Source organism: Castor canadensis, chromosome 1, assembly GCF_047511655.1.
Source record: "Castor canadensis chromosome 1, mCasCan1.hap1v2, whole genome shotgun sequence".
Classification (NCBI taxonomy): domain Eukaryota; kingdom Metazoa; phylum Chordata; class Mammalia; order Rodentia; family Castoridae; genus Castor; species Castor canadensis.
In genome coordinates this window covers 158,554,654-158,580,955 of record NC_133386.1, presented here as the reverse complement: position 1 = coordinate 158,580,955, position 26,302 = coordinate 158,554,654, and the positions used below count along the sequence as shown (strand labels likewise).

Below are 26,302 nucleotides of genomic sequence, written 5' to 3'. Positions count from 1 at the left end.
GCTCCCAGCTGGTAGAGGTATTTTGGGGGATCTTAAACCTTTAAGTGGTGGAGCCTAGGTAGAAGTAGTAAGTTGCTGAGGGTTGTGTCCTTTGGGGCTGTATCTTGCCCTTCTCTGTTTCTGTCTCTCTGTCTCTCTCTCTCTCTCTTCAGGTCCAAAGTAATAGATCCAACCCACCATGGATTAAAATCTCTGAAATCACGAGTCAAATAAACCTTTCTTCTGTTAAGTTATCTCAGGTATTTGTAAAAAGTAACCAAAAACCCCTCACTAATAAAATTAAAGTCACTCAATTAGAGTCTCTATCTCTAACAGGCATACTGGGTAAAGGAGAAAGAAAGGTCAAGGATGGATCTCAAGTTTCCAATTTGGATCTGAGAAGAGTTAACAAAGTAAGTCTATTCTATTCAGTTCTTGTTTATCGCTACAGCCACAGCCATGCTTCTGATGAAACTCCAAATATAGACTTCCTAGAACATTCATAGTAACTGCATAATGTTACTTTGTTTACTTGAAGCAATGGGTCAAGATAAACCAGGCTGAGGGCACGTTTAAAGTAAACATGAAGATTTCATGATACACATCTGTTACCTGATTTGTATTTGTACTATGACTGGTCATGTGGCAGGTGTATGTCTACATGACCTGCTCTCTTGAGAACAACGGTTTCTAAGTCTCAAGCAAAGTTTCCTTGGTAGAGATTACATGTGTCTCTGACATCAGAAGCTGGGGAGAAAAGCAGGTCTTGTGTGACTTTGACTTGGGAGTCTATATATGGTCTTTTGCCTATGGATATCTTTTTCCTGCTGTTCCTGCACTGTGCCCTTTGCTGTAATAATCTTAGCAATAAGTACAGCTCACAATGACTATAAGCTCTTTTAGAGTCATGTGAGTTCTTATAGTGAATCACTGAACTAGTGGGTGGTCAAGGGACACCCCCAAGACAGGACCACTGAGTGGACAGGAAATTAAGGACCTTTGGAGATGAGTGGGGAGAAAATGAATTTAGCTTCCTGTTAAGTTGTCATGATCACTTTCATGAGCTTCATCAGTTCTGTGGCTTTGAGCAGGTAGGTTTTTATTATATATAATACACAGTATTATATGAGCCCTCATCAATGGCTCAAAACTCTTCAGCTTTAACTCACTCTCTTATGTTATTTCTCTTAAATTTAGAAACAAATATGAAATTCTGCTAGTGTATTTTGTGATGCTCTTCCCAATCTTACATATTACCTGTTTTAAAAATCATTACCTTACAATACTTCAGCTCTATTTAAAAACCTTTACCTGGTATTCACCATGAATCAGACACTTTGCTAGGCATTAAGATAAAAGATCTCTTGTCTTGAAGTCTAGAGAAGGACAGTTACATAACCATGACAAGAGCTCAAAATATCCTCTAGGCTTTCCCTTTTTGGAGTGAAGATCAAACTCAGTGCCTCACACATGCTAGACCAGTGTGCTACCACTGAGCTACAGCCATAATTCTAGGCTTTTCTTAATCTTTCCTTTCTAGTATTCTAGACACAGGCAACAAAAGATTGCATCTAATATCACACTGAGATTGAAAGTACTACATTGTGGCAATATTGATGGATCAATCTTCTTATGAAAATTCTTCAGTAACATCCAAAAGTCTTAAATAACGAGCTATTCCCTGGCTGAGTCAATGAGAAACCAAAGGCAGCCAGAATTATGGCAAAAATATTACCAGAAGCTATCTCTGCTTCCTGAGAGTGAACACAGTTTATAATTGTCTGCCAACTAAATAGCTTTGCTATCCTTAGGTAAGTTTAGGTTTCTGAAATGATCATTCACTGCAGAATTCAAAATATAATAGCAAGAATAAGAAACAAGTTCTCATTTTTTTCCATGTATCACATTTGAGTTCTATTTGCTCTCACTGATATAACATCTTAGAAAATCTATATTCTTCTTTCATGTCTGCATCTCAGGTCAGCCTAATTTTCTTAAATTACCATATGTCAGTTTTCATTAAACAACCAAAACTTGACCCATTTTACACTCATTTCTTAGAAACATTGGATCACTTTTTAAAATAAGGATAGAGATAACAATTTCATCATTGTTTTGAACATAATTCGATTTTAAGTTACATGTATTTAAGAGAATAACCACATATTTAAAAAAATTATCCACCATTAATAACAAACAGTGGTGAAGATATGGAAAAAAAGAGAACACTAGTATTCTGCTGGTGGGAATGTAGATTAGTATAGCCACTATCGAAAAAAATAAGGAGACTCCTAAAGAAACAGAACTACCATATGATCCAATAATCCCTCTTCTGGTATATACCCAAAGGAGATTAAATCACCACCTCATAGAGACACCTGCACTTCCATGTTCACTGCAGCATTACTCACAGAAACCAAGCTATGGAAGCCTAAGTGAATGAATGAGACAATGTTGTATTCAGCCTTAATAAAGGAGATCCTGCCATTTGTCACAACATGGATGGGCAAAGATGACATTACATAAGTGAATACTTTCTTTCTTCACAGAAAGAAAAATATTGCCTGATCTCATGTATTTAAAAAGCAGAAAATGAAAAGGTCAAATACAGGAACATGGAGAATGAAACAGTGGTTACCCTTAGTGTGGCAATGGGTAGGAAATGAAGAAATGTAGCTCAAAGGACACAAAGTAGCAAGCATGTACTCTAAACAAGTCTAGAGACACAATAGATGACTTGAGAATTAAAGTTAATAAAATTGCATTAGAGACTTTTTGCTAAGTAGATTTTAGCTCCTCTTGTCAAACACACAAAAATAACTATAACAGGTATGTAAATCTGCTTCAGTAACCATCTTATTATCTAGATGTAACTCATAATATTATGTTGTAAACATCAAATAATCAGGATAAAACTTATTTCTGACACAGAGGGCCTCAGAAGAGTTAAAGACAACTCACAGCCTGAGTTGCTTCACTGAGTGATGACATGTGAGCAAAAGCTCCAGTATGCAACAACAGGGAAGTATAAGAGAAGGCAAGAGAAGAGTTCAGAAGAGTGAGTGTAAGATAAAACTGACTAAAGCTTGTCGTTTCATAGTGTAAGAGAATAGCAAAAAGAAACAGAACACAGAAAAGAGTCATATTTTGACATGGCAGCTGCAATAAATGATCATTTTTAGAACCATAACCACACAAATGTAAATTATTTGAAGTATCAATACCAGGCCTATCATACATACTATTATTACTTCTATCTCTATGACTGCTACTACTACCACCACCACCACTTAACCTTATAATTACTGCTGATACTTAGTAGGCAGTCATATGCCAGTTACTTTGCAAAGGATCCTAAATGGATTAAATACTTACAACACTTTTTTGGAGAGTGGGGTGGGTAACTGGGATTTGAACTCAGGGCCTTGCACTTGCTAGATGACTTAGCAATGCCCCCAGCCCACTTACAATAGTCTTGTAAGAAAGACTGTAACCTCATTTATAATTGAAAAAAACAGGGCTTAAGGAAGTTAAGTAATTTGCCCATTACTCTAAAGGTAATTGGTGGAAGACCAAAATTAGAACTTGAATCATGTGATCCCAGATGCTGACACAAGTGTGCTATATCGCCTTAACCGTCAGAAATGAGTCAGTAAACTGTGGAAATAATAAGACTATTTCCTCCATATTCTTTTAAAATGTGCTAATGAACAGAAGTTATTTCACCACACAGCGTAAATTTTAACATTTCAAATGGAAGACAAAAGACAGATGTATATGAGTACTCCAAAAATAGCTACCTCTTGACAATACGAAAAAAGCAAAGCAGAACATTTCTAAAGAAAAAGTAAAATGTTCTTATCCAAGACAAAAAGGCTTGCTTTTCAAACACAGTACAGGTCCTAAGTAAAGCAACGTAATGAATGCAACCAGAACCTCTCCTTTAAATCATTAAATGGAAATGCAACATAACAAGTTGGCTACAATGATGGAATGGGTCTGCCTGGAATCTAATTCAGGCTCCGTTACAAATTAGTCATTTAATCTCAATGCCTCATTTTCTTAATCTCTATAATACGGACAAGAAACTACTGTGATTATACCTACCTCAAGAGAAACTCAATAGGAAGTACTACATGTTAGAAACTGTTTTTGTTTATTATTTTAAAACAGGGCTCATTATGTACTCAGGGTGTCCTTGAACTCTCAATCCTTCTGTTTCCCCCTCCTGAATGCTGGGATAGATGTGCACCACCAGTACCACATCAGCAATTTTTATCACTAACTTAGAGTACCTAAAGATTGAGTGCTAGATCAATTTTCAATAAATTCTCCCATGCACTAACATTCAAATACATTATAATACATTTAGTAACACCAGGTATGAGATTTATTTTAAAAATTCTCCCATGACAACAAAGTAGGCAGAAAAAAGTGTGTGTTTTGGAGGAAGATAGATCAAATAAGATGGCAAAAGGTTAAGAACTATAACAGCTGGGTAACAGATACACAAAGAGACATACATCATTCTTCCTACCGGCATGTATGGTTGACTTTCAAGTGTAAATTCTTTTAAAGATTCTCAGGAATACCTATGCTTTTTCAAAGCAAATAAAGGCTATATACCTATTTAACAGTTTTGTGGGAAAAAAATTTAATTTACATTTTACCAAAATATACCTAGTGTGCTAGTTCTATGGTCACTGTAACAAAATACCTATCATAAACAACTTAAAATGAGGATTTATTTTGGTTCACAGTTTCAGAGATTTCAGCCTATACTCCTTGTCTCCATTAATTCTGGGCCTTTGGGAAAGCAGAACATCATATGGTAGGAACATGTAGAGGGGAAGGTTATTCAGTTATTCACTTCATGGCAGACAGGAAGCAGAAAGCAAGGAAGGGAATGGGGACCAGGTACAACCTTCAAAGTCACACCACCAGTGACCAACTTCCTCCAACTAAGCCCCACTCACAAAATTTCCAGAACAGTATCAATGGCTGGAGACCAAGCCTTTAACACATGAGCCTGTGCGGGACATTTCACACTCAAACCGTAATACCTGGTATTCATCTCTCTGACACTAGTATTGACTAGCAAAATTAATACCTGTAATACACCTTAAATATGATCATCTAACATCAGTTAAAACAATACCTTACTCAAGTATCATCAGTATTTTGATGATTCTCTAACAGTTATAAGCTTTAACGGTCCCTGAAGAAAAACCCTACAACTTCAGTGACAAGGTTTTCAACAAGCAACTAGATGCATAAGTCTAAAAATGGTAAGATAATAAATTTACTTCCTTGGCCTTGTATATACATCTACTTGCTTGGTTTCTATACTGTACAAAGGAGAGAGAGAAGCATGCACAGAAGTTTTATCAATAATTAGAAAAATAAATTAGTATTGCTAAAGGCTCATTCTCTGTGGTTGTGGCGTGAAAAGGTGAAGAGGTAAAGAGGAGATAGGAAAAGCATTCCATATGACTGCAGTTGCCACATGCTGAATCAAAGACCACCCATTTCTTCCACATTTCTACTCTTGCCACTGGCACAGAAGCAAGATGCTTTTGTGGTGTTTTTTTGTTTTGTTTTGTTTGTAATGCTGGGGTTCAAACCCAAGCATGCTAAACATGTACTTTACCACTGAGCTACATTCCCCAGTCACCAAGATACTATTTTATCAGAAATAATACTACTAAATACAAACTGATATTCTTTAAACAAAAGTATGCAGATAGTTTCCTAGAGTTGTGAAACATAATATTAATCTTTAACTGTTTGGGTTCTGTATCAGTCACAAGAACATCTTAGGTCTTCTGATTCTATTAAAAATACTTGAGGTTATGTGGAAAGACAAAAATGTATTCTTTAATATCAGTAGAGCCACCATGAATATCTTTCAATATTTTAAAATATATTCAAGGTATTTAGCAAAGATATTAAATCATAAAGTACTAAGTCATAAGATTTATACAGATTGGCTGGAACAATTAGTTTGAAAAAAATAAACTTTTTAAGCAATTATTTTTGCAAAGAGCTCATTTGTACACCACAAACATGCTTAATTCCATTGTCTTGCTTCTCCATAAGCTACATCAAAAGCAACACATCATGATAAAGTATTTAGATGACCACAGAGAACAAAGGACTGAAAATTAATTTCCCTCTATCACAAATAATTTCCTCATTGTTATGGCTTAGATATGAAGTGTCCCCCAAAAGGCTCATGTGTGAAAGGTTTTGTTGCCAGGTAATGGGGTTTGGGGGAAGTCTTTAGATCATGCCATTCATAACTTAATGGCATTATTGGGAAGTGATGGCACTGGGAGGTTGGGCTTGGTTGAAATAGGTCACTGAGGGCATCCCTTTGAAGGATATACCCTGACCCCTGACCCCAGTCTCCTCGCTCTTTCTCTCTTTGCTTCCAGGCCACCAGGCAATATGCTACAGTGATTTATAAGTATACTGTACTTATATCTTATTTTATCTTATTCCTAACCATATGAGGTAGTCATTTATCATTTTCATTTAACTGTGAAACAGATTCCAACAGGTTAAATGGAATTTAACCAAGTTCAAAGTACTGGGAAAGTGGTAAAATGAGGACTTCAACCCAAGCCTCACTCAATCTTGTACTCTTAGTCACAGTATTATCCTTCTATGTTATGGAATTAAATCTAAAAACAATTAAACATTTTATATACTCATACTGAAAATTTGCACTATTCAGAAAAGATAGCCAGTTTTAAGAGTAGATCCTAAGTGGGAGGACCATCCAAATATTGCTATGAGAAGCTATTAATTACTTTTTTGGAAATCATTGCTAAGTTTCAAATGCAAAGTGCTTTTTAAGCACAGAGCTAAAGAAATCTAGTTGTATAAGTTATACTTCAAATAAAGGCCTTCTTATTAGCACATAAACCAATACTAAAATCAATCATGATTGATTAGCCTAACTACTCTAAAGGAGAGATTTTTAGAGAATAAAGTTAAGTTTTAGGGGATAAACTGTACCCACTCCACCTTACTTTTAGCCATTTGGAATTTATTTAATATGAAGGAGTTATAAGTTAGTGCTGTCACAAAAGAAAAAGGGAACCCTTAGCCTATAGTCTATTTACTGAAGAAAATATTGATATGTTTAGTTCTACAGAGTCCTCTGTCAATATTACTCAACATATCAACAATTTATAATTTTGTATTAGATTAGGCATTTATACAGTCATAATTAGAAAGCAAGAAAATTATATAAAAAATGAGAACTGTGAAAAGATTACTTAGCACCACAGTTCAAACATGTCTAACTGAATCCAATTTACAATGTTCTGGAGAGTTTTACTAAAAGACAAATGTCTTGAGTCTGTATTAGGAAGCCACTAAAGACAAAAAAATCCCTATTAAATAATCACCAAGTTTAAAAATAATTTTAAATCAAACCTTAAAATTACATCTACCTTATGATATCCATCGCCTGGTAAAGTATTTCAGATTGATCGACTCCAAGAACTTTCTTTGCCCCAGCTTTAGCAGCAAACATAGAGAGAATTCCAGTTCCACACCCAACATCCAAAACTACCTGGTATAATAAAAAATAAGCACACAGTCATAATTCTGCTAGACATAACCAAACTCATCTCCGTAGGGCAATTCTAGTCATGACACTGCAATGGGCAGTGTATAGGACTAGCCTACAGGCACATAATGAAACTTACGAATGTCTGCAAATCTAGCAATCACAAAATAAGATGTTGATCTCGTTTTTTACACATTCTTCTTATATTAAGGCTTAGTGTCATTCCGTTAGTTGAAGAACTGCCTATATTTTTATGTGAGGAATCTATTTTTATCTTTTCTCCATTTTACCAATGAGTTGCTAGTTCTTTCTCATCAATCTAATATAATCTTATCAGGTTATTGGGGCTGAGGGTGGAGCTCAGTGGTAGAGTGCATGCTCAGCATGCACAAAGCCCTGGGTTCAATCCCCAGCACCAGAAAAAAAAGTACAGGGCACTTTGTAAACTAAAAAGATTAACTCCTTATAACTTGTAGTGATTTCTCTCAGCATATTTTTGTCTTTTGATTCTGTATACATGATTTTTGCTATGCAGAAATTCTTCATTTACACTTAAACTTCCGAACCTTTTCTTTCTTGGCAGATGAAGTTTTATCGAAATTGGTTAGGCCCTCCCCAAAGTCTACTCTATTTCATCTTCATGTATTTCCTTTCAGTACATTTGTCACTTCATTAATAGTTAGCTTTTCAGGCATATCATACACTTTAGGCATTCTAACAACGTCACTTCTGTGGAGCTGTCTAGCAAACTGTCCCAGCATCAATGACTGGTCTGTTTCTTCTACTGATTTATCTGTGCCCTTCATGTTCACTAAAACTTCTCTATGCATATGTGTCCATCTGAATTTTAAGGCTGCTCCTTTAATCTATGTATTCATGTTTTAGTAATTTTATTTTACTTACAGAAGCTTAAAGAATGTTTTAATATCAAATAAGAGTAGTTGACTTTGTTGAAAATTTTTCCACAGTGTTTAGAGTATTTTGTATGCTTATTTTTCAATATGAATTAAGAATCAAACTATCTAAGTTTAAGAAAGTCTTAGCATGTTTATGAGAATTGAACTGAAAAATTAATTTAGGGAAAATGAAAATTTTTTAGTATGCTATGGCTGTCAATTTGTTTTCATCATCTGTATATGCTTCAGGAGGTTTTTTTGAGACAAGGTCTCACTGTGTAGCCCAGGGTGGTTTCTAACACATGATCCTCCTGCATCCCAAATGGTGGAATTATACGCACATACATTATGCCCAGCTAGGAGGTTTTAATAAATCTTTTTTCATATAGCCCTGTACATTATTAGTTGTTCTTATACATTTTATCTTCTATATTACTTACTGTGAGAAGTATTTCCTTCCATTATAGCCTGAAAATACAACTTATTAGACCTGACTCCAAAAGAGCAAAATCCTAACAGCCTGATTGCCACTGAAGAAATAAGTCATCAAAAGGCTATGACTTTGTGCCTCCATTCTTCACCAAGACAGTTTCTTAGTGGGAATCTGAGTGTTCTGGCACATGTGTTCCATCTGGTGACTTAGCGCATTTTAGCAAAATTATTTTTATACACATTAAGAAATTTTTTTTTTTCCATAATCCCAGCTACTCAGGAGGAGGAGATCAGAAGGACTGTGGTTCAAGGCTAGCTGGGGGGAAAAGTTAGTGATATTACCATCTCAACAAACAAAATGGGCATGGCAGTAAATACCTAAAATCCCAGCTATGTGGATGGTATAGGTATGAGGATTGCCATCCCAGGCAAAAACACAAGACCCTATCTGAAGAATAACTAAAGCTAAAAAGAGATAGGGACATAGTTCAAGTGATAGAGCAGCTATTTAGCAAGCACCAAGCCCTGAGTTCAAACCCCAGTACAATCCCCCTAAAATATTTTTTCTTTTAAGATGTAACATATAACATCATTGTAAACAAGGTATTTTTTTAAGTTCTAAATAAAATGTATTACCAAAAAGAGCGAGTAAACAGTATAACATATCGTTTTGAAATATTGTATGTAACAAAATGAAAATAAAATGAAGAAATATATACAACAAAATACTATGTCTTAAATTCCCAGAAACTCTGAGTAAATAACTATTTTTTGGGGGGGGGGGGTGAATTAAACCCACAGCCTCTCATTAAACGCTAACTGAAATAAAAAATTTATAAAATTTAAAATAAAAGGCTGGTAAGGAATTCAGAAGCTTGATTATACAGCGCTTTGCCAGTGATGCTTTTTAAGATTGACACTCACTCACAGGCTAGGAAAGCCAATACGATCTGAAGCATTACCTTTTTTGGCCCAGGGAGTCCACTGGTATGAATTAATCATAAACTATATTTCCATATTTATAAAAATATTGTACTATATGTAATATTTCAAATATAAATTATTGAAAGCATTTATTACACTGGATATATGAACCATTTAAAAAATGCTAATGAGTGGGGAACTGGTAGCTCACACCTGTAATCCTAGTTACTTGGGAGGCTAAGATCGGGAGGATCATGGTTCAAGGTTAGTCTGGGCAAATAGTTCAAAAGACCCCATCTCCAAAAATAACCAGAACAAGGGAAAAACCTGAATTCAAACCCTAGTCCCACAAAAAAAAAAAAAAAAAAAAAGCTAGTGAAAACATATTCAACACCACCAACCATTAGAGGAATACAAATCAGAACAAGCTACCATCTCACACCCATTAGAGGGGCTACTATAATAAAAAAGGGAAAACAGCAAGTGTTGGCAAAAATGGAACCCTTGGGTACTTTGGGAATGTAAAATGCTACACCCACTGTGAAAAACACAGCAGCTCTTCTGGGAATAAAAAAAAATGGAATTACCACAAGATCAAGCAATTCCAATTTGGAGTACACACCAGAAAGAACTGAAAATAGTTTCTGAGAGACTTTTCAACACTTATAGTAACAGTAGAAATGGTTAAAATGTGAAAGTAATCCTAGTGCTCATAAATAGATGAATGGATCACATGGTATATAAAGGCAATGGAATATTATTCAGCCTTAAAAAAGGAATGAAATTCTGACATACAGTATAACATGACTAGACCCTGAGGATACTAAGCTAAGTGAAATAAGCCAGTCACAAAGCGACAAACAGTGTATGATTCTACTTATTTGAGGTACTTGCCATAATCAAAATCACAATGATAGAAAGTGTAATAGTGATTTACAGGGGCTAGGAGGAAGAGGAAGTAGGGAGTTACTGTTTGATAAGCACAGAGTTTTAGTCTTACAACATGAAAAGGGCTCTGGAGATGGATGATAGTGATGGTTGTATGACATTTTAATTGTATTTACTATCACTGAACTGTACACTTAAAAGTGGTTAAGGTGAAAATTTTATGTTATGTATTATTTCACAACAATAAAATAAAATGGGGACAGCAAGGGACCTAACTCAAATGGCAGAACACCTGCGTCCCAAGCACAAAGTTCTGAGTTTAATTCCCAGTGTGGAAAAAAAAAAGGGGAGTGGAATGGGGCAAGAATGTTAATAAGCAATGGTTTCTATAAAAATTTGCTGAGTGGAAAAAAATTAAGTACTGGGTTAGGAGTATGGATCAAGTGGTAGAGAGCTTGACAAGCATGCTTGCGGCCCAGTGTACAATCCCCAGTACCACAAAAAAATAAATAAAGGAAGAAAGAAATTCAGGACATACACACACACACACACACACACATACACATATAAACTTCAATTAGAGTATGTTTTGTGAGGCTGGGATATAGTTCAGAGGCAGGCAAGCATTTGCCTAGCATACACAAGGGATGGGAAGAAAACAAAAAAGAAATCTTGTCAAAAGTATGAGTTTTTTGTAAGATTATTAATATATGCATATATAATGTACATATATACATACACATAATTCTTACTTAATCTCCATTTTGTAAATGAGTAAAGTGAGCTTCGGAGTCAGAAAGAAACAAGTCCAGGGTCATACAGCTGGTAAATCACAGACAGCATTCTATCTGCTTCCAAAGTCTATATTTTAATTACATATGTGTTATGTATATAATATTTTTTTGGTGGGACTGGGTTTGAACTCAGGGTTTTGTGCTTGCTACTGCTTGAGTCACATCCCCAGTCCCTTTTACTAGGGTTATTTTGGAGGTGGGGCGGGGTGTCACACAAACTATTTCCCAGGGCTGCCCTTGAACTTTGATTCTTCTAGTATCAGCCTCCCAAGTAGCTAGGATTACAGGTGTGAATACTGGTGCTTGGCTTTAACTGTATCTTTAATTAACTTTCACCTATTACATCTAGTTGGGAATTCAAAGAATTGGCAGACAAACTAAAACTTGATAGACTCAAAGAGGTGGAAATGACAAGATAAACTGTTATTTTATAAGATGATGAAAAGTCAATTTATTTTTTTCTAAAACAGGAAAGAAAAAATAAGTTAACTGTAACTGCACATAATAAACCAAGAGCATAAAGAAGGCACCTAACTGGGAATTTCTTCAATGGACTGTAGAAATTAATTATGAGTAGGTGATAACATGACTAAATGCAATCCAAAGTTAAATTAATCTGAGTCACCATATGGTCTCCACATAAGCTTTGCGAATTGAAACAATATTAAGAAAGGAGGGAAGAAAAGGAGGCAGGGAAAGAGGAATGGAAGGAAAGGGAAAAAAGAAAGGAAGGAAAAAATTTAATTACAAGCACCCTTAGAAAAATAAATCTCTACTATGTACTATACAATATGATCTAGAAGCTGGTGTGATTAGAAACTTTGTTTACTCAATGGTGACAAAAGCAAAGAAAAAAAATGGAAATACAATTTGGGAAAAAATTATGTCATTTCATAAATTTTCAACATAATTCCATGACCTTTTCCTGCTATGGCAGACAGATCATATGACCTATACATATCAAAAACAGCATGCATTAAAATGTAACTAATGAGTCCCACCCTAATTACTTACTCATTCTATACCAACAAACTGGTGTTCAAAGTATGGTGACATAGGGTTAAGGACACTAGGATCGAAATAAAGCCTTGGGTTTCTTTCAGTTGTGGGTTTTGATGAAGTCAATTAACTTACCAGTCTGAAGTGAACTCAAGACACATTTAGAACAGAGATAAAAAAAATACTGCCTAGTTATGAAGAATATCATTTGGTGACAATGAGATATGTTTGGCTATTTAAACATATGGTATAATATTTTCTAAATCCAAAGCCATAGTGTAACAAAAAGTATTCCAAATCATTTAAAAACAAGAAAGCTCTAGATTAAAATAGTTTGTGAGATCCCCATCTTCAAAATAACGAGAGCAAAATGGATGGGAGGTGTGGCTCAAGCAGTAGAGCACATGCTTTGGAAGTGGAAAGCCCTGAGTTCAAATCACAGTTGCATCAAACAAAAAGAAGAAGTTAAAAATTGCTGCACACTATACTTTTGAGAAACCATAAACACCAAATAAAACTCATTACACACTAATAAAGTTAAATAAATGCAAGCATCTCAGATGATGCACCAGGGAAAAATACTCTCAACTTTATAATAACTCCTTTTTGACATCGGTAGATTCTGTCTCTTAGTAACAGGATTAAGTGGAACACAACAAAATGACTCTCATATTAAGTGTTTTTCATGCTACGCTGAAAATGCACAATATATACAACATGGGTTTTTTTGTTTTTCTTATTCATTTATTCACGTGTGCATACATTGTTTGAGTCATTTCTCCCCCTGCTTCCCACCCCCATCCTCTCATACAACATATTTACTAAACAGCTAGAAGCAAAAAAGTTATTGTGTATAGGTCTATGATCTTAGTAAGAACTGCTCCCTGTTTATAGTAATATTAACAAATACTTAAGTTTTTCAATGATTGCATCTTATAATTACTAATATTTGAGCCTTTTCATTATTTTCTATTGTAAGACAAAAGTCTACTCAAATATACTGAAAGAAAAACCTCTAATTTACTAGCTTAAATTCTTGATTCATTCATATTAGAGTATTAAAAGATGGCTCAAAGACAATGAAGATGCTTTTACAATAACAAAAATAGAATTTTTACAACAGGAGGGATTTTAAAAAAAGACTCGATATCTCAGGCCTAAAGAGATTTCCCCACTTGCCGAAATTATATAGCTGGTTCCTGACCACTGAAGAGTACTTACTCCCAGATCTGTGAATACCAGATTTCTATACATCTCATTAAGGAATGAATAAAAGTAAAACAAAAATCTGAGTGTCATCTAACTAGAAATATAAAGCAACATTTTTAAGAGTAACAATTTGCTTCACTGGAAAAAAAGTGATCTTTTAGATAGTAACACTAAATAAATGGTTTCCAGCACAGGAGTGCAGATATAAAATCTACAAAAAATGCTGTCTCTACTGTAGTAACATATAAAAGCATACCAAATAAAGGTAAATACAAAGAATAATAACTATGATTTTTAAAATGGCACAATTTGTTTACAGTGAGAATCAACAAAAACAAGCACATCACTATGAACCTTTCGTGATAGGTAATTTTGTTCAAATGATACCAGAACACCATACAAATTTCAGGATATTTCTTTCTGACCAAGCTAAGATACAAGTGACACTGCTCTCAGGAAAGAGTCACAGAAGATAAAAAGCTGACCCAGATACATTCCAAGAAAAATTAAAAAATTGGTAAAAGTGGTTCTCACAACAAAGGTCTTTACTAACTGCTCCACTATCATATAAACCCATGAAATATGCTTTAGTAGTATCTCTTAAAAGAGAATGAGGCATTATAAAAACCCAGTATGTTCATTCTCTCTCTCCCCCATATATATATAGAGATAGATAGAATAAAAATAGTATATATATAACAGTATACATACTATTTTAAAAATATAAATAGCATATATAACAAGTATATGCTTATAAATATATGCATATGTGTATACCAGAAAAAATATATTCTTGAAGTGAAAAGAGAGAAGAAAAATTTCAAAGCAAAGGTATAAAAATGGCAGAAATCATAATTCCAGAGGAAATATTAGTAAACTAATTTCTAATAAGGAAGAACCAAGGAACCAACAGAAAACCTGAACTTTTAAGTAACCATGCTAAAATAGAGCAGGGAGAGAGGGACAGAGGGAAGGAGGGAGTAAAGAAAAACTGGAAAGAACTCCTAAGTAAGGAAAAACAAATGACATAAATTTCAAACTCATACATGTACAGAGTACATGATCATCTCTGAAATAAATGAGGCACTATTAAAACAAATTGTAAAATGTAAAGTACATTATAAAGGAGTAAATTAAGATATTAAAAGAAAGCATACCAAATTCCACCTTAAAATATTTAACCCTTCTCATTAATAACGTCTTAAAATTATTAATTTTAACTACTTAACACACGCTAAAATAATAATTAAAAGTTTGCTTTGACATGGGGCTTATCTGATACATTTCAAATTCACATAAATTAAATAAAAATATGGTTTAGGCAAAATTCTTTGGATAAGCACAGCTTAACTAAGTTATGTCACTGTAAGTAATGAAATTCAATTTTTAAAAAACCCAACTATACTGAAGGATAGCACCAGTCAGTATTTCTGTGATCAGTATCCTACACCACAGAGCAGCATCATAAAAGTCTTCTATGACACAGAGCTGGGATGTATGGAATAACTGCTATCACAATAATGACCAAAGACAGGATTTCTATTGCTCAAGAACAACATGAACTGTACAATTTTGTAGCCTATACTACTCACCTTATCTTTGAAGATGTGTGGATTTCGGTATATAAAATCTCTGTAGCTTTCTGTTCGTACTTTGTCCTAGGGTAGAGAGCAAAATACTGTGTTTATAGGTATAGCCTGAAGAAGTAAAAAATTTTAGGAAGATATTTGCTACTTTTCACAGCTATTTTTTTAAGTTGGAAAACCAAATCTGCTTTTGTTTTGTTTCCCTAAAAGAAAACAGTAAGATGAAAATAGCAACAACACATAAAGAAAATGCTTATTTTGAAAACATCACTGAAAAGTCAAATAAAACCTATCTGTGTTCTTAAAAAATGTACCCATTTTTCTCTTTATATGCATTATCATTCTAAGACTTTCAGTGATGATTAAAGCTAATAAAAGATGCCTTTTAAACAGGCCTGTAAAACCTGACTCTACACTCTACATTAAAACAAGGGATAAAAGAAACAAAATAGATAAATGTAAAAGTTGTAGGATAATATGAAAAATGAAGCTACAAGAGAATGTTTTTCTAAGTCATTATCAACATCTAGCTGATTAATAATCCTATTTTATTTCTAGAAATTTCTGTAGTAGAAAATAATACTGAAAAGCCTGCAAGCCTGAAAGTAAATCATTTGAACCAGCAGCACATGTTATGAGATTCCTATGCTCTCAAACTCACGTGAAATGTGACCAAGGCAGGCATTCAGCATTCTTGTATTCACATTTCTTAAGTTGAAACACATACAGACTGCAAATTAAGTAGTTAAGGGCTCTGCTGCCAACTAACTACACTATGAATCTGATAAAAATGAATCTCACAAAACAAGAATTCTAGTTTTGGGTTTCTCACTAGGTAAAAATAAAAGTCAACTCTCGGTATCTGTGGGGTTCACTTTCATACATTCAACCTACCAACAGCACACAGAAAATATTTTAAAGAAATAATTACATATGTACTGAACAAGTACAGACTTTTCTTGTCATTATTCCCTAAAACATACAGAGTAACAACTATTCACATAGCATCTACCCTACATTAGGTACTATAAATAATCTAGAGGTGCTTTAAAGTACACAGCAAAACGAGTGTGGGTTACATACAAATACTGTGCCATTTTATATAACAGATCTGATTATATATTGCTATATATATATATATAGCACCATCTGCAGATTGTGCTATCCTCAGGTGTCCTGGAACCAACCCTCCAAGGACACCAAGGGATGCTGTAGTTACAATAAATGCTATAATAGCACAATCCCCCAAAACATTTCTATGCCAATATTTACACTTTCTAAAGCACATAAAGGAGATTTCAAAAGACAAGTCATTTTAGTTACTAGCCCTAAAAAGGTAAAAACCTGTAATTTCAGACTTTCTGATTATTATTTCTAATTGTTTCATAAAAAATTTTAATCAGGCTTCTTAAATGTTCTCCTTGAACTTTGTTTTTAAAAGTTACTTTAAGAATTACTAAGATAATCTAATGTTTAAATAAATTTACATAAACCCTCATGGTTTAATTTGAAAATTACTTGTTTAAAAGCATAATTTCATAGATTTTTACCTTTTTATATATATTTTTTTTTCTTTTTTTTACACTACAGCCAGTGATTTTTGCTGAAACAACAAAACCTACAAAGGATGGACATCAGTCATGAGTGCACTCACCTGGAAAGCTCTCACCACTCACCCTCCCTCACTCACACTGCTCCAACTTAATCAACAGAACCTCAACTGCTGTCCTACTCCATGCACTTCTGCTCAGTTAACTACAGCCCTGCATGGGGGCTCCTCCTACATATTCATCCATTTTGTTCATATGCTCGCCCCAGTGTAATGAAATCCAAAGTAGAGCAAATATAACACCTTACAACTAGCAGAGCTTCAATTTAATAACTGGATTTTTACAAGAAAGCCCCACTAAATGTGAACATGCAAGCAAGTGAAAAACTATTTTTCATGGGTTGGAAGGGCATGGCTCAAGTGGTAGAGCTCCAGCAGGAGGCCCTGAGTTCAAAGTCCAGTATCGCAAAAAAAAAAAAAAAAAAAAAGAAAGAAAGAAAAAACCTAAATAAAACAAAAAACTAGCCTTCAAAACCATTTCTAAAAATTTATTCTAACCAAAGACTAACATGTCAATACAAAACAAAATAATAAACAAAAAAAATTTAATTCTCTTTCACACTGACATATTAAAACTAAGAAACACAAAAGAACAAAATTAGAGCTCTAATATTTAGGAGCAATATTATAAGATGAGCAAAGCATCATGAAATTATTCCTACAGATATAAAAACGGTTAAGAATAAGGCTTAAGGCAACAGAAAAATTATGCACTATAATTGGTACATATATACAAGTATGTGCATTTTTAATGTAAGGGTTCATTAAGGTGGACAGAAAGCTTGAGTCAGCTGCAGATACAATGAGAAGACAGTAGTGACAAAAAAAAAAACTACTAAAATTTCCAACTACTAACCAGCACTATGATCTGTGATATATGTGCACAGAGTAGCGTCTCTTGAAAACAATAGAGACAGTGATGCATGTTAATTTATAATCATGGTCAACTAAACGACAAAATTTCCAAATCATATTCTACAAAAGCAAGGCCAATTCTAAGCATAAAAGTCTTTAAGGAGGGTTTCTCAACTTTAGTTACAAAAATTAGGCAAGATTCTAGTGGTAGGATAATTTCAACAGTTTATTTGTGCCAAAATTTGTTCAGGTAGGAAGCAGAAGAAATACCAGATCAGCCTGGGGTACACAGTGAGACCCTGTCTCAAAAATGAGAAACAGAAGAAATACATAAAATGTGCTTCATTCATCTACAGTGCACAACTTAGCAAAACCATTTTCTTTAATCAGATATATCCACATTTTCTATGAACACTCATTTCCAAGAGGTAAATACATTGTACGGCAGCTAAGGTAAACTAAGGCACAGAGAATATTAATAAGGAGTACTGATTACCTAAAAGAGAAAAGATGGCACTGGAACCTTTAAGATGGAACTTAAGTCTATATAGACATTGAAGGACTTAAATATAGTTAGGTTATTGACATATAACACATGTATCCAGTATAGAGATTTATAAACTCAAACTGGATTTCCCTGATAAATGTACTGGAAACACTCATGTCTACTGGGAGTCTCATGTCTAAAAAAACCAAAGCAAATGTCAAACTGGAGGTATTAAAGGTTCACGGTATTTAAATTAATGGGGTGCTTTCAAAAAATAAAGGCGGACTTATGTTAACTCTTTTAAGTATTCTAGGCAAAATAAAATTAACTTTAAAGAAAATATTTTGAGAACTAGGGATGTAGTTCAAGTGGTAGAGCACCTGCCTAGCAAGCTTAAGGTCTTCAGTTCAAGCCCCAGGACTGCCAAGAAAAAAATAAAATATTTTGAACAACATAAAGTTGAACAACAATAACAAAAAAGAAAAGAAACCACGGAGTAAGTCAATTTCTTTTAAACAAGTTCACTTGACTTAAAATAATTTATTACTTATAAGGTACCTGTCCATAATGCTACGTCACTACCCAAGTGACAACAAAAGGCACAACTGTGACATGTTATAAGTAATGACATGACATTGCTTTAAAGTTCCCACATAATTATAATAACTATGAATCAGCAAACTTCTACCATGTGATCCTGCAAAACTGACTCAAAAATTTTTACATGTTATTAAATATGCCTAGTTATTTAAGACAAATGTCTCAGAGAATCCTAATGTTGAGGCTTACATTAAATAAAGTGGTTTTTGGAAGGATTTAAGAAGGGATTTTTATAGACTGAGTTAAGAAAACAGAAGGTAATGATGACATCTAAAATTCCTAGAGATAAACATCTAAAATTTTCAGCAATTTTTACAGCCTAACATTTATTCTATGCTATTTAAGTATTTTCAGTTTTACTGAATTAAAAGTCTTTCTATTTTAATCTGTAATACTTAATAAAATGTACAATTATCAGGCAGAGCTAGAAATGAACTTCTATACTACATGGACATAATCACTATGAGAATTAAAATCAATTCAATTTAAATATCTGATTTGACTAATTTAGAAAATATTCCTATATATAAATGATTTAACAAGTTAAAAAAAGAACCATGCCATAAAATTGCAAGATTTATAATTAAACATTATAAAGAATTATTTGCCCAAACTAAGTCAGTATTGTTATTTAAAAAACTAAAATTATTTCCTTCCCATATTAAAAAAGCAAACGCATAAATTCCTATTTAATAGTTTCTCTTCAGAATACTAAAATCTTAAGTTTTTTCCAATGCTCTATTTTAAGCAAAACATGACTTTATAACAACGATTAATAAGATCTTAAATAGAATTTACAGTGATTTTAATGCCTCTGTAATCTTTGCATCTCAAGATCAATGATTTAAGCACCAAAGAAGTTTAAAAAGCAATTCTTAAAAAAGAAGCAGTTTCATATGTTAGGGAAAAATCTGATTTATTATGTTTTTTCTTTAGTATGGATATGGCACATCTGTGCTCTTTTCTAACCTTTAGCATTTCTTCATGTATCCCATAATGCCCGTATGAGCTGAAATAAACACCATCCTCATCCTCCTGGAGGTCGGCAATGGCAGTAGATGACGAGCAGGTTCTGACATCTGCGTTCATCACAAAATCCTGAGCAAATTGTCTGTAATCAATTTGAAATACGCTCTTGAGACAGGTTTACTGGACCATGAAAAAAGGAAAGGCTAGAGGTTGAGAAAGAGGACTGGGGGGAGGGGATGTGAAGAGTATGATAGGCTCCCTCTGGTAGAGCTACCCACAGACTATTCAACCCCAGTTCTGAACATTTCTGTAAACCACAAAGCAATGCCAACTGCTTAACTTCCTTATATTTTTCAACTGAACAAAATAGACACATTTTCTTTATTCAAATTTATTGTTTCTGTTGTTCTAAGATTTTTTAGCATCTTAAATCAATGCAGTTTATTTAAACTTTGTTTTTCTTTAAAACCATATTATCTCTTGGAAGGGTTAAAAGGGTAAAAAGTAAACCCAAATTAGGTAGTTATTCACATACATCAATCCTGTCCACTTCAGCTCTAAACTCAACTCCTCAATGATGGTGACATGTCAATAGTTCAAAAGGTATGCAAGGCACTATTCACAATAGCCAAGTTATGGAAACAGCCAAGATGCCCCACTACTGATGAATGGATTAAGAAAATGTGGTATCTATACACAGTGGAATTTTATGCAGCCATGAAGAAGAATGAAATGTTATCATTCTCTGATAAATGGATGGAATTGGAGATCATCATTCTGAGTGATGTTAGCCTAGCCCAAAAGACCAAAAATCGTATGTTCTCCCTCATAATGCAGACATTAGATCCAGGGCAAACACAACAAGGGGACTGAACTTTGATCACAAGATAAAGCGAGTGCACACAAGGGAGATATGAGGATGGGTAAGACACCTAAAAAATTAGCTAGCATTTGTTACCCTCAATGCAGAGAAACTAAAGCAGATACCTTAAAAGCAACTGAGGCCAATAGGAAAAGGGGACCAGGAACTAGAGAAAAGGTTAGATCAAAAAGAATTAACCTAGAAGGCAACACACACGCACAGGAAATTAATGTGAGTCAACTCCCTGTATAGCTATCCTTATCTCAACTAGCAAAAACCCTTGTTCCTTCCTATTATTGCTTATACTCTCTCTTCAACAAAATTAGAGATAAGGGCAAAATAGTTTCTGCTGGGTATCGAGGGGGTGGGGGGAAGAGGGAGGGGGCAGAGTGGGTGGTAAGGGAGGGGGTGGGGGCAGAGGGGAGAAATGACCCAAGCATTGTATGCACATATGAATAATAAAAAAAGAAAAATTAAAAAGAAAAAAAAGGTATGCAAGAGGAAGAACAAAGGGGCAGAAAGAAGAATTGATCACTAGGTTCATTAGCGTAAAAATCCAGAAACAAGGAAGGGGACATGCAAGACATTCTGGCAAACCATCAAATGGGTGCTAAGGTACCAATGGATACTTCTACCTTAAAAATCCAACAGGTAAAAAAAACTCTGAGGTATACTAGTTAGAAATGCAGAGCCTCAGGCTCAAGACCTCCTGAGTCAGAATCTACATTAACAAGAACTCCAAGAGATTTATATGCACAGTGAACTTTGAAAAGTACTATACTAGATGCTCATTTACTCAATGTGGGATGGGGGGAACAACAACCTGTCCCCACCTATCTGGTTTCCTACTTAACCACTATACTATTAATACATTTTGATTCTTTAAAAACAAAAATTGCAACCCTGTGTATTCCCCAAGCCTTAAAATTATTAATTCCTACATTTCTGAAAACCTAGGATAGGAAAATTAAAATGGAGAAACTGATTGGAAATAGGAAAATTAAAAGGAAGGCAATATCAAAAACATTCAATAGGACATCTCTCAGAACAACTACCGTTAGTACAAAAGTAATTATGAAGTATGGAAAAATAGATTAAAAAATCACAAAATTTTATATTAATCAACTAATTAATGAAGGATCAATTAATCAACCCTTGTATGAAAATGCTGTGTATCTTTAATGCCACTAAAATTAAACATTTACACTGTGCTTTGTAATATATGAAATATTCTATAGTCTACCTTGCCATTAGCTATATTATCTGAGGAACCTAAACAATTTTCTGTAAGACTGATAAATTACTTCATTCTTTGCAGATCCTCACGTGCTCTAGCTAATGCAGCTTCAGCAGAGAGCGCCCTGGCTTCCATACGTCTCAATTTTTCAACAACAGATGTATTTTCACTGAGTCCATTGGGATATGAGAATGGGACTGACACAGGTTCGTAAAGATCTTCTACATCTAAAGAAACAAATGGACATCAGTCATTATCAAGTTACCTTACAGCAGTGAGTAGAAACATGCTAGGAAGAAATATGTCTAAGTGCCACATAATATGGTTGACTGAGAAAAATCAGTACTTTTAATTAAATATTTAACATCCACATGGTCTCAGTTTGAATTCAAAGAGCATGACATTAGTCTAAGTTTTTCATTATTTACCTGCATTGAACACGTATGTGTATTAATTATATTGAACCAAACACAGGAAGAAAAAAAGTAAAAGAGAAAAAAACTCTAAAGCCCACGTTCTGCCACTAACAAAGCCACCTCTCAGTTTGTGTCCTTATCTGCAGAAGAGCAGGCAGTACATTTACATGTTCCTGAAGGGAAATCTTATCATTTGGGACAACATGGGTGAGCCTAGAGGATTTTACGTGAAGTGAAATATGCCAGATACATAATGACAAAATATTGCATGATCTCACTTGTGTATGGAATCTTAAAAAGAACCTCATGGAAATGGACAGTAGAACGGTGGTTGTCAGGGGATGAGGGTTAGAATTGGAGAAATGTTGGTTAAAGGGTACCATCTTCAGTTATAAGACGTTTAAATTCTGAGTGTCTCACCTTCCACATGGTGACTGTAGTAAACAAAGCCACAGTGCATAATTGAAATTTGCTAAGTAGATCTTAAGTGTTCTCATCATACACAAAAAAATGCTATGGGAAGTGATGGATGTTAATTAGTTTGATGGTAATAATTTCACAATGTATCAAATCGTAACACTGTACACCTTCAATGCACACAATTTTCTATTACAAAGCTAGAGGAAAAAAAGATATTCTTTAAGAATAGCATACAGACGAAGACTTCTTGTTCATCCTGGGCAAGGTGGAGCAAAATCTGTATACTAACATTTTACTACTGATATTATTAAATTAAATATCTAAAATCTTAATATTAAAGTTGATTAGAATTTTAATTTCATTATATACAAATCCTTAACTTCTATTGTAGAAATAATAACACTATAAGAAGTTTTAAAATATGGAGCAAATGAGGTTACAAAACCCCAATGTCCCATTAACAGCCTAACTTTCAGATCAATATAAAGCAATGAACAATGCAAATTAGTAATTTTCTCCTTAGTATAGCCCTGGAGAAAATAACTTTTTTTTTTTTTTTTTAACACTCCTCAGGTTTTAGTGTGAAATTTATAAAGACGCTTTTCCAGGGTTGGGACAAAATAGCAAAGCTTAACAACTACACAGTAATACTAAAGAAGTAATACTAAAGAAGACCAGAGCCTATGCTGAACTCCTGACACAAAAGCAGTGCAGTATACCGATCGCTGTGTTTAAGACTAGTCATTCGCTATTCAACTTATCAGAAACTGACCAGCACAACTAAATATTTCCAACTAACACTGGTGTGCCATGATTTCCTACCTCCTATAATCATCACTTTGCATTTTTGTTTTCAACAATCTTCAAATTAACAAGTTTGTTTTACTTTCTGCTACAATAAAATTGAGTCATAATTTTTAAGATTAATAATATGTAGTAACTATTTATTTATTTATTTATTGGTGGTACTGGGGTTTGAACTCACAGCCTTGCCCATGTTAGGCAGATGCACTACCACTCGGGACATGCCCCCGGCCCCTTTCTGTTTTAACTTATTTTTCAGATAGGGTCTTGAACTTTTCACACAGATCAACCTTGGACCAAGATCCCCCTATGTCTGCCTCACAGATGGTGTAACAGGCATGAAACCGCTATGTGCAGTTTGTCGAGATGAGGTCCCACTAACTTTTTGCCTGGGTTAGCCTCCAACTGCAATCTTCTCCATCCCTGCCTTCTGAATAGCTGGAATTATTGGTGTGAATCACCGTGTCCAGCCTTGTAGCAATTATTTATTAAAAGCTAAACTTATAAACTTGAAAAGGAGAAATGATTTAGTAAACATGAAGAGTAGCACACTATAGACACCCTTTTGGGTTTTGCCTGTTTTTAATATTATGTTCTACATATTACTGTGTATCAGTTCACAGAGATGCTTGTTCTTTTTAAGAGCTGTATACTGCTCCAGTGTGGATTTTCCATAGTTTATTCAAACACTCTCTTAGGTCCAAGTTTTTGGGTTGTTTCTAATATTTTGAAATTACAACGCTACAGTGAGTAACTTTGTATATATGTACTTTCAGAAGAAGAAGGTTTATCTTCAAAATAGATTCTTACCAGTAAGATTGCTATGTTAAGAAGTATATACAGTTTTGTTGGGGGTGGGGCTGTAGCTCAGCAATACAGCACTTGCCTAGCATGCATGAGGCTCTGGGCTCAATCTCCAGCACCACAGTAAGATAAAACAAAAACGCAAAAGAAAAAATAAAGTTTTATTAAGTACTATCAAATCTGCATTCTCTAACAACATATGAGAGTACCTATCTGTTCACAAGCTCACCAACAGTACGTGTTATTTTCAAACGTTCTGCTAATCTAACAGGTAGGAAATGGCACCCCGGTCTTGTTTTAATTTGCATGGCTGAGTGACTCGGAACATCTTTACATGTGTTTCACACTTTTATGCCTCTTTTGGTAAAGTGTCTGATCCTATAGGCTTTTTTTTTCTCTTTTCCTATTACTGTTCTATCAAGTATTTGATCCTATGTCTTTCAGTGCTGGGATCAAACCCAGGGTCTCACACATGCTAGGCAAGCACTCTACCACTGAGCTACGCTCCCCAGCCCCTAAGAGCTCTTTATATGAAAGGATATGAATCCTATGTGGAATGTGATCCAAATATTATATGTACCTTTTAAAAAGATTAAGCCATTTTATTTTTCAGACTCCTTTAATTTTCTATTCCAGAATCCCAAGATACCACAAAACATTTCATAGCCACATCCTTCCAAACCCCTTAGGGCCAGTAACAGTGTCTCAAACCTATAATCCTAGCTACCTGGGGAGGCAGAGATCAGCCTGGGCAAAAAATAAAAAATATCCAACACAAAAAAGGTCTGGTGGAATGCAGCAAGTGGTGAGCAAGCATGAGGCTCTTAGTTCAAACTCCAGTACCACCAAGGAAAAAAAAAAAAAAAGAAAAAATTATAAACCCCTCTCTGCTGTGACAGTTTATCAGGCTCTCCATCATTTTTGATGACTCAACTATTTGAATGAATGCTGGTCAGGTAGTATGCAGAATGGCTCTCACATTGTGATTTTCCTGACCTCTCCTCCAAATTAGACCTGGGTAATTGGTTTTTAGGAGGAATACCAGAGAAGTAAAGTGTGCCATTCTCATCACATCAGGTCAGGGATATATACCAGCAATGCAATGGTATTAAACCTAATTCCTTAGCTAAGGCAGCACTTACTTGCCAGGTTTCTCCACCATAAAGTTACCTTTATCTGCCTAATACTGCATATTCCTTGCCTATTTTCTTATTCATCTCCTTTACTAGTTCAGTCATATTTATATTCTAAAGCCAAATACTTAGCCAATGCTCAATAAATATTTACTGAAAATGAGTGAAGGTGAAGTGGTCAGTAATCATGCTTGGGGCAGGGTCATGGTGACTTTCACTTCCATCTCACTTGACAAATGGCCAGGAGCACAGCCTATCAGAGAATGCAGGCAGGAGACATAAGACCATGCCCAGTTTCAGCTCCACTTCATCTCATAGGCCCTGGGCCATGACTTCTATGTGCAAACTCCTATAGAACTTACTTGTAGAATTTACATGTTAGTAACAATAAATTCCCCTTTATTAAGAACTTATGCTATGGCAGTTTCCATGCTAATATGCATTATCTTTGCAAAATTCTTTTCAGGTGGACATAATGACAATCTTTTTTACGAATTAAAATTAAAGCTAAATTTATAGGAATGGAGAGTTAAGAGTTCCAGACTGATCTGTGACCAACCCACAGCACCCACCATTTGTTGTTGATCTGAAAAATGACTTCCTCTACTGAGCTACAGCACCTTTTCTACTTTTCATGGCAGTTATCATATTCTACTTTATATTAAACTACAGTACAGACATTAAAAAACAATCACACATATCTATTATCAGACTGGGGGCGCTCAATGAGAGAGGACCATGAATTTCATTCCTTTGTGTTCCTAAAGCTTTTAAGATAGACTTTCATCCTGTGAGTGAGTGTTCAATGATTTTGAAT

The 26,302-nt window shown here is 34.6% G+C and overlaps 1 protein-coding gene across 5 annotated transcripts in view; it reads right to left on the bottom strand.

Annotated features, from left to right (window-relative positions):
- The window catches only part of Prmt3 (protein arginine methyltransferase 3), a 133,230-nt gene that overhangs the window by 100,503 nt on the left and 6,425 nt on the right, over positions 1-26,302 (bottom strand). For all 5 annotated transcript variants that reach the window (XM_074042846.1, XM_074042853.1, XM_074042850.1 and 2 more), the window contains 4 exons: positions 21,976-22,135; positions 19,810-19,951; positions 15,296-15,361; positions 7,443-7,564 (listed from right to left, as the gene is read on the bottom strand). In XM_074042846.1, the coding sequence (XP_073898947.1) occupies positions 7,443-7,564; positions 15,296-15,361; positions 19,810-19,951; positions 21,976-22,135 (490 nt within the window). The remainder of the gene's footprint in view (positions 1-7,442; positions 7,565-15,295; positions 15,362-19,809; positions 19,952-21,975; positions 22,136-26,302) is intronic.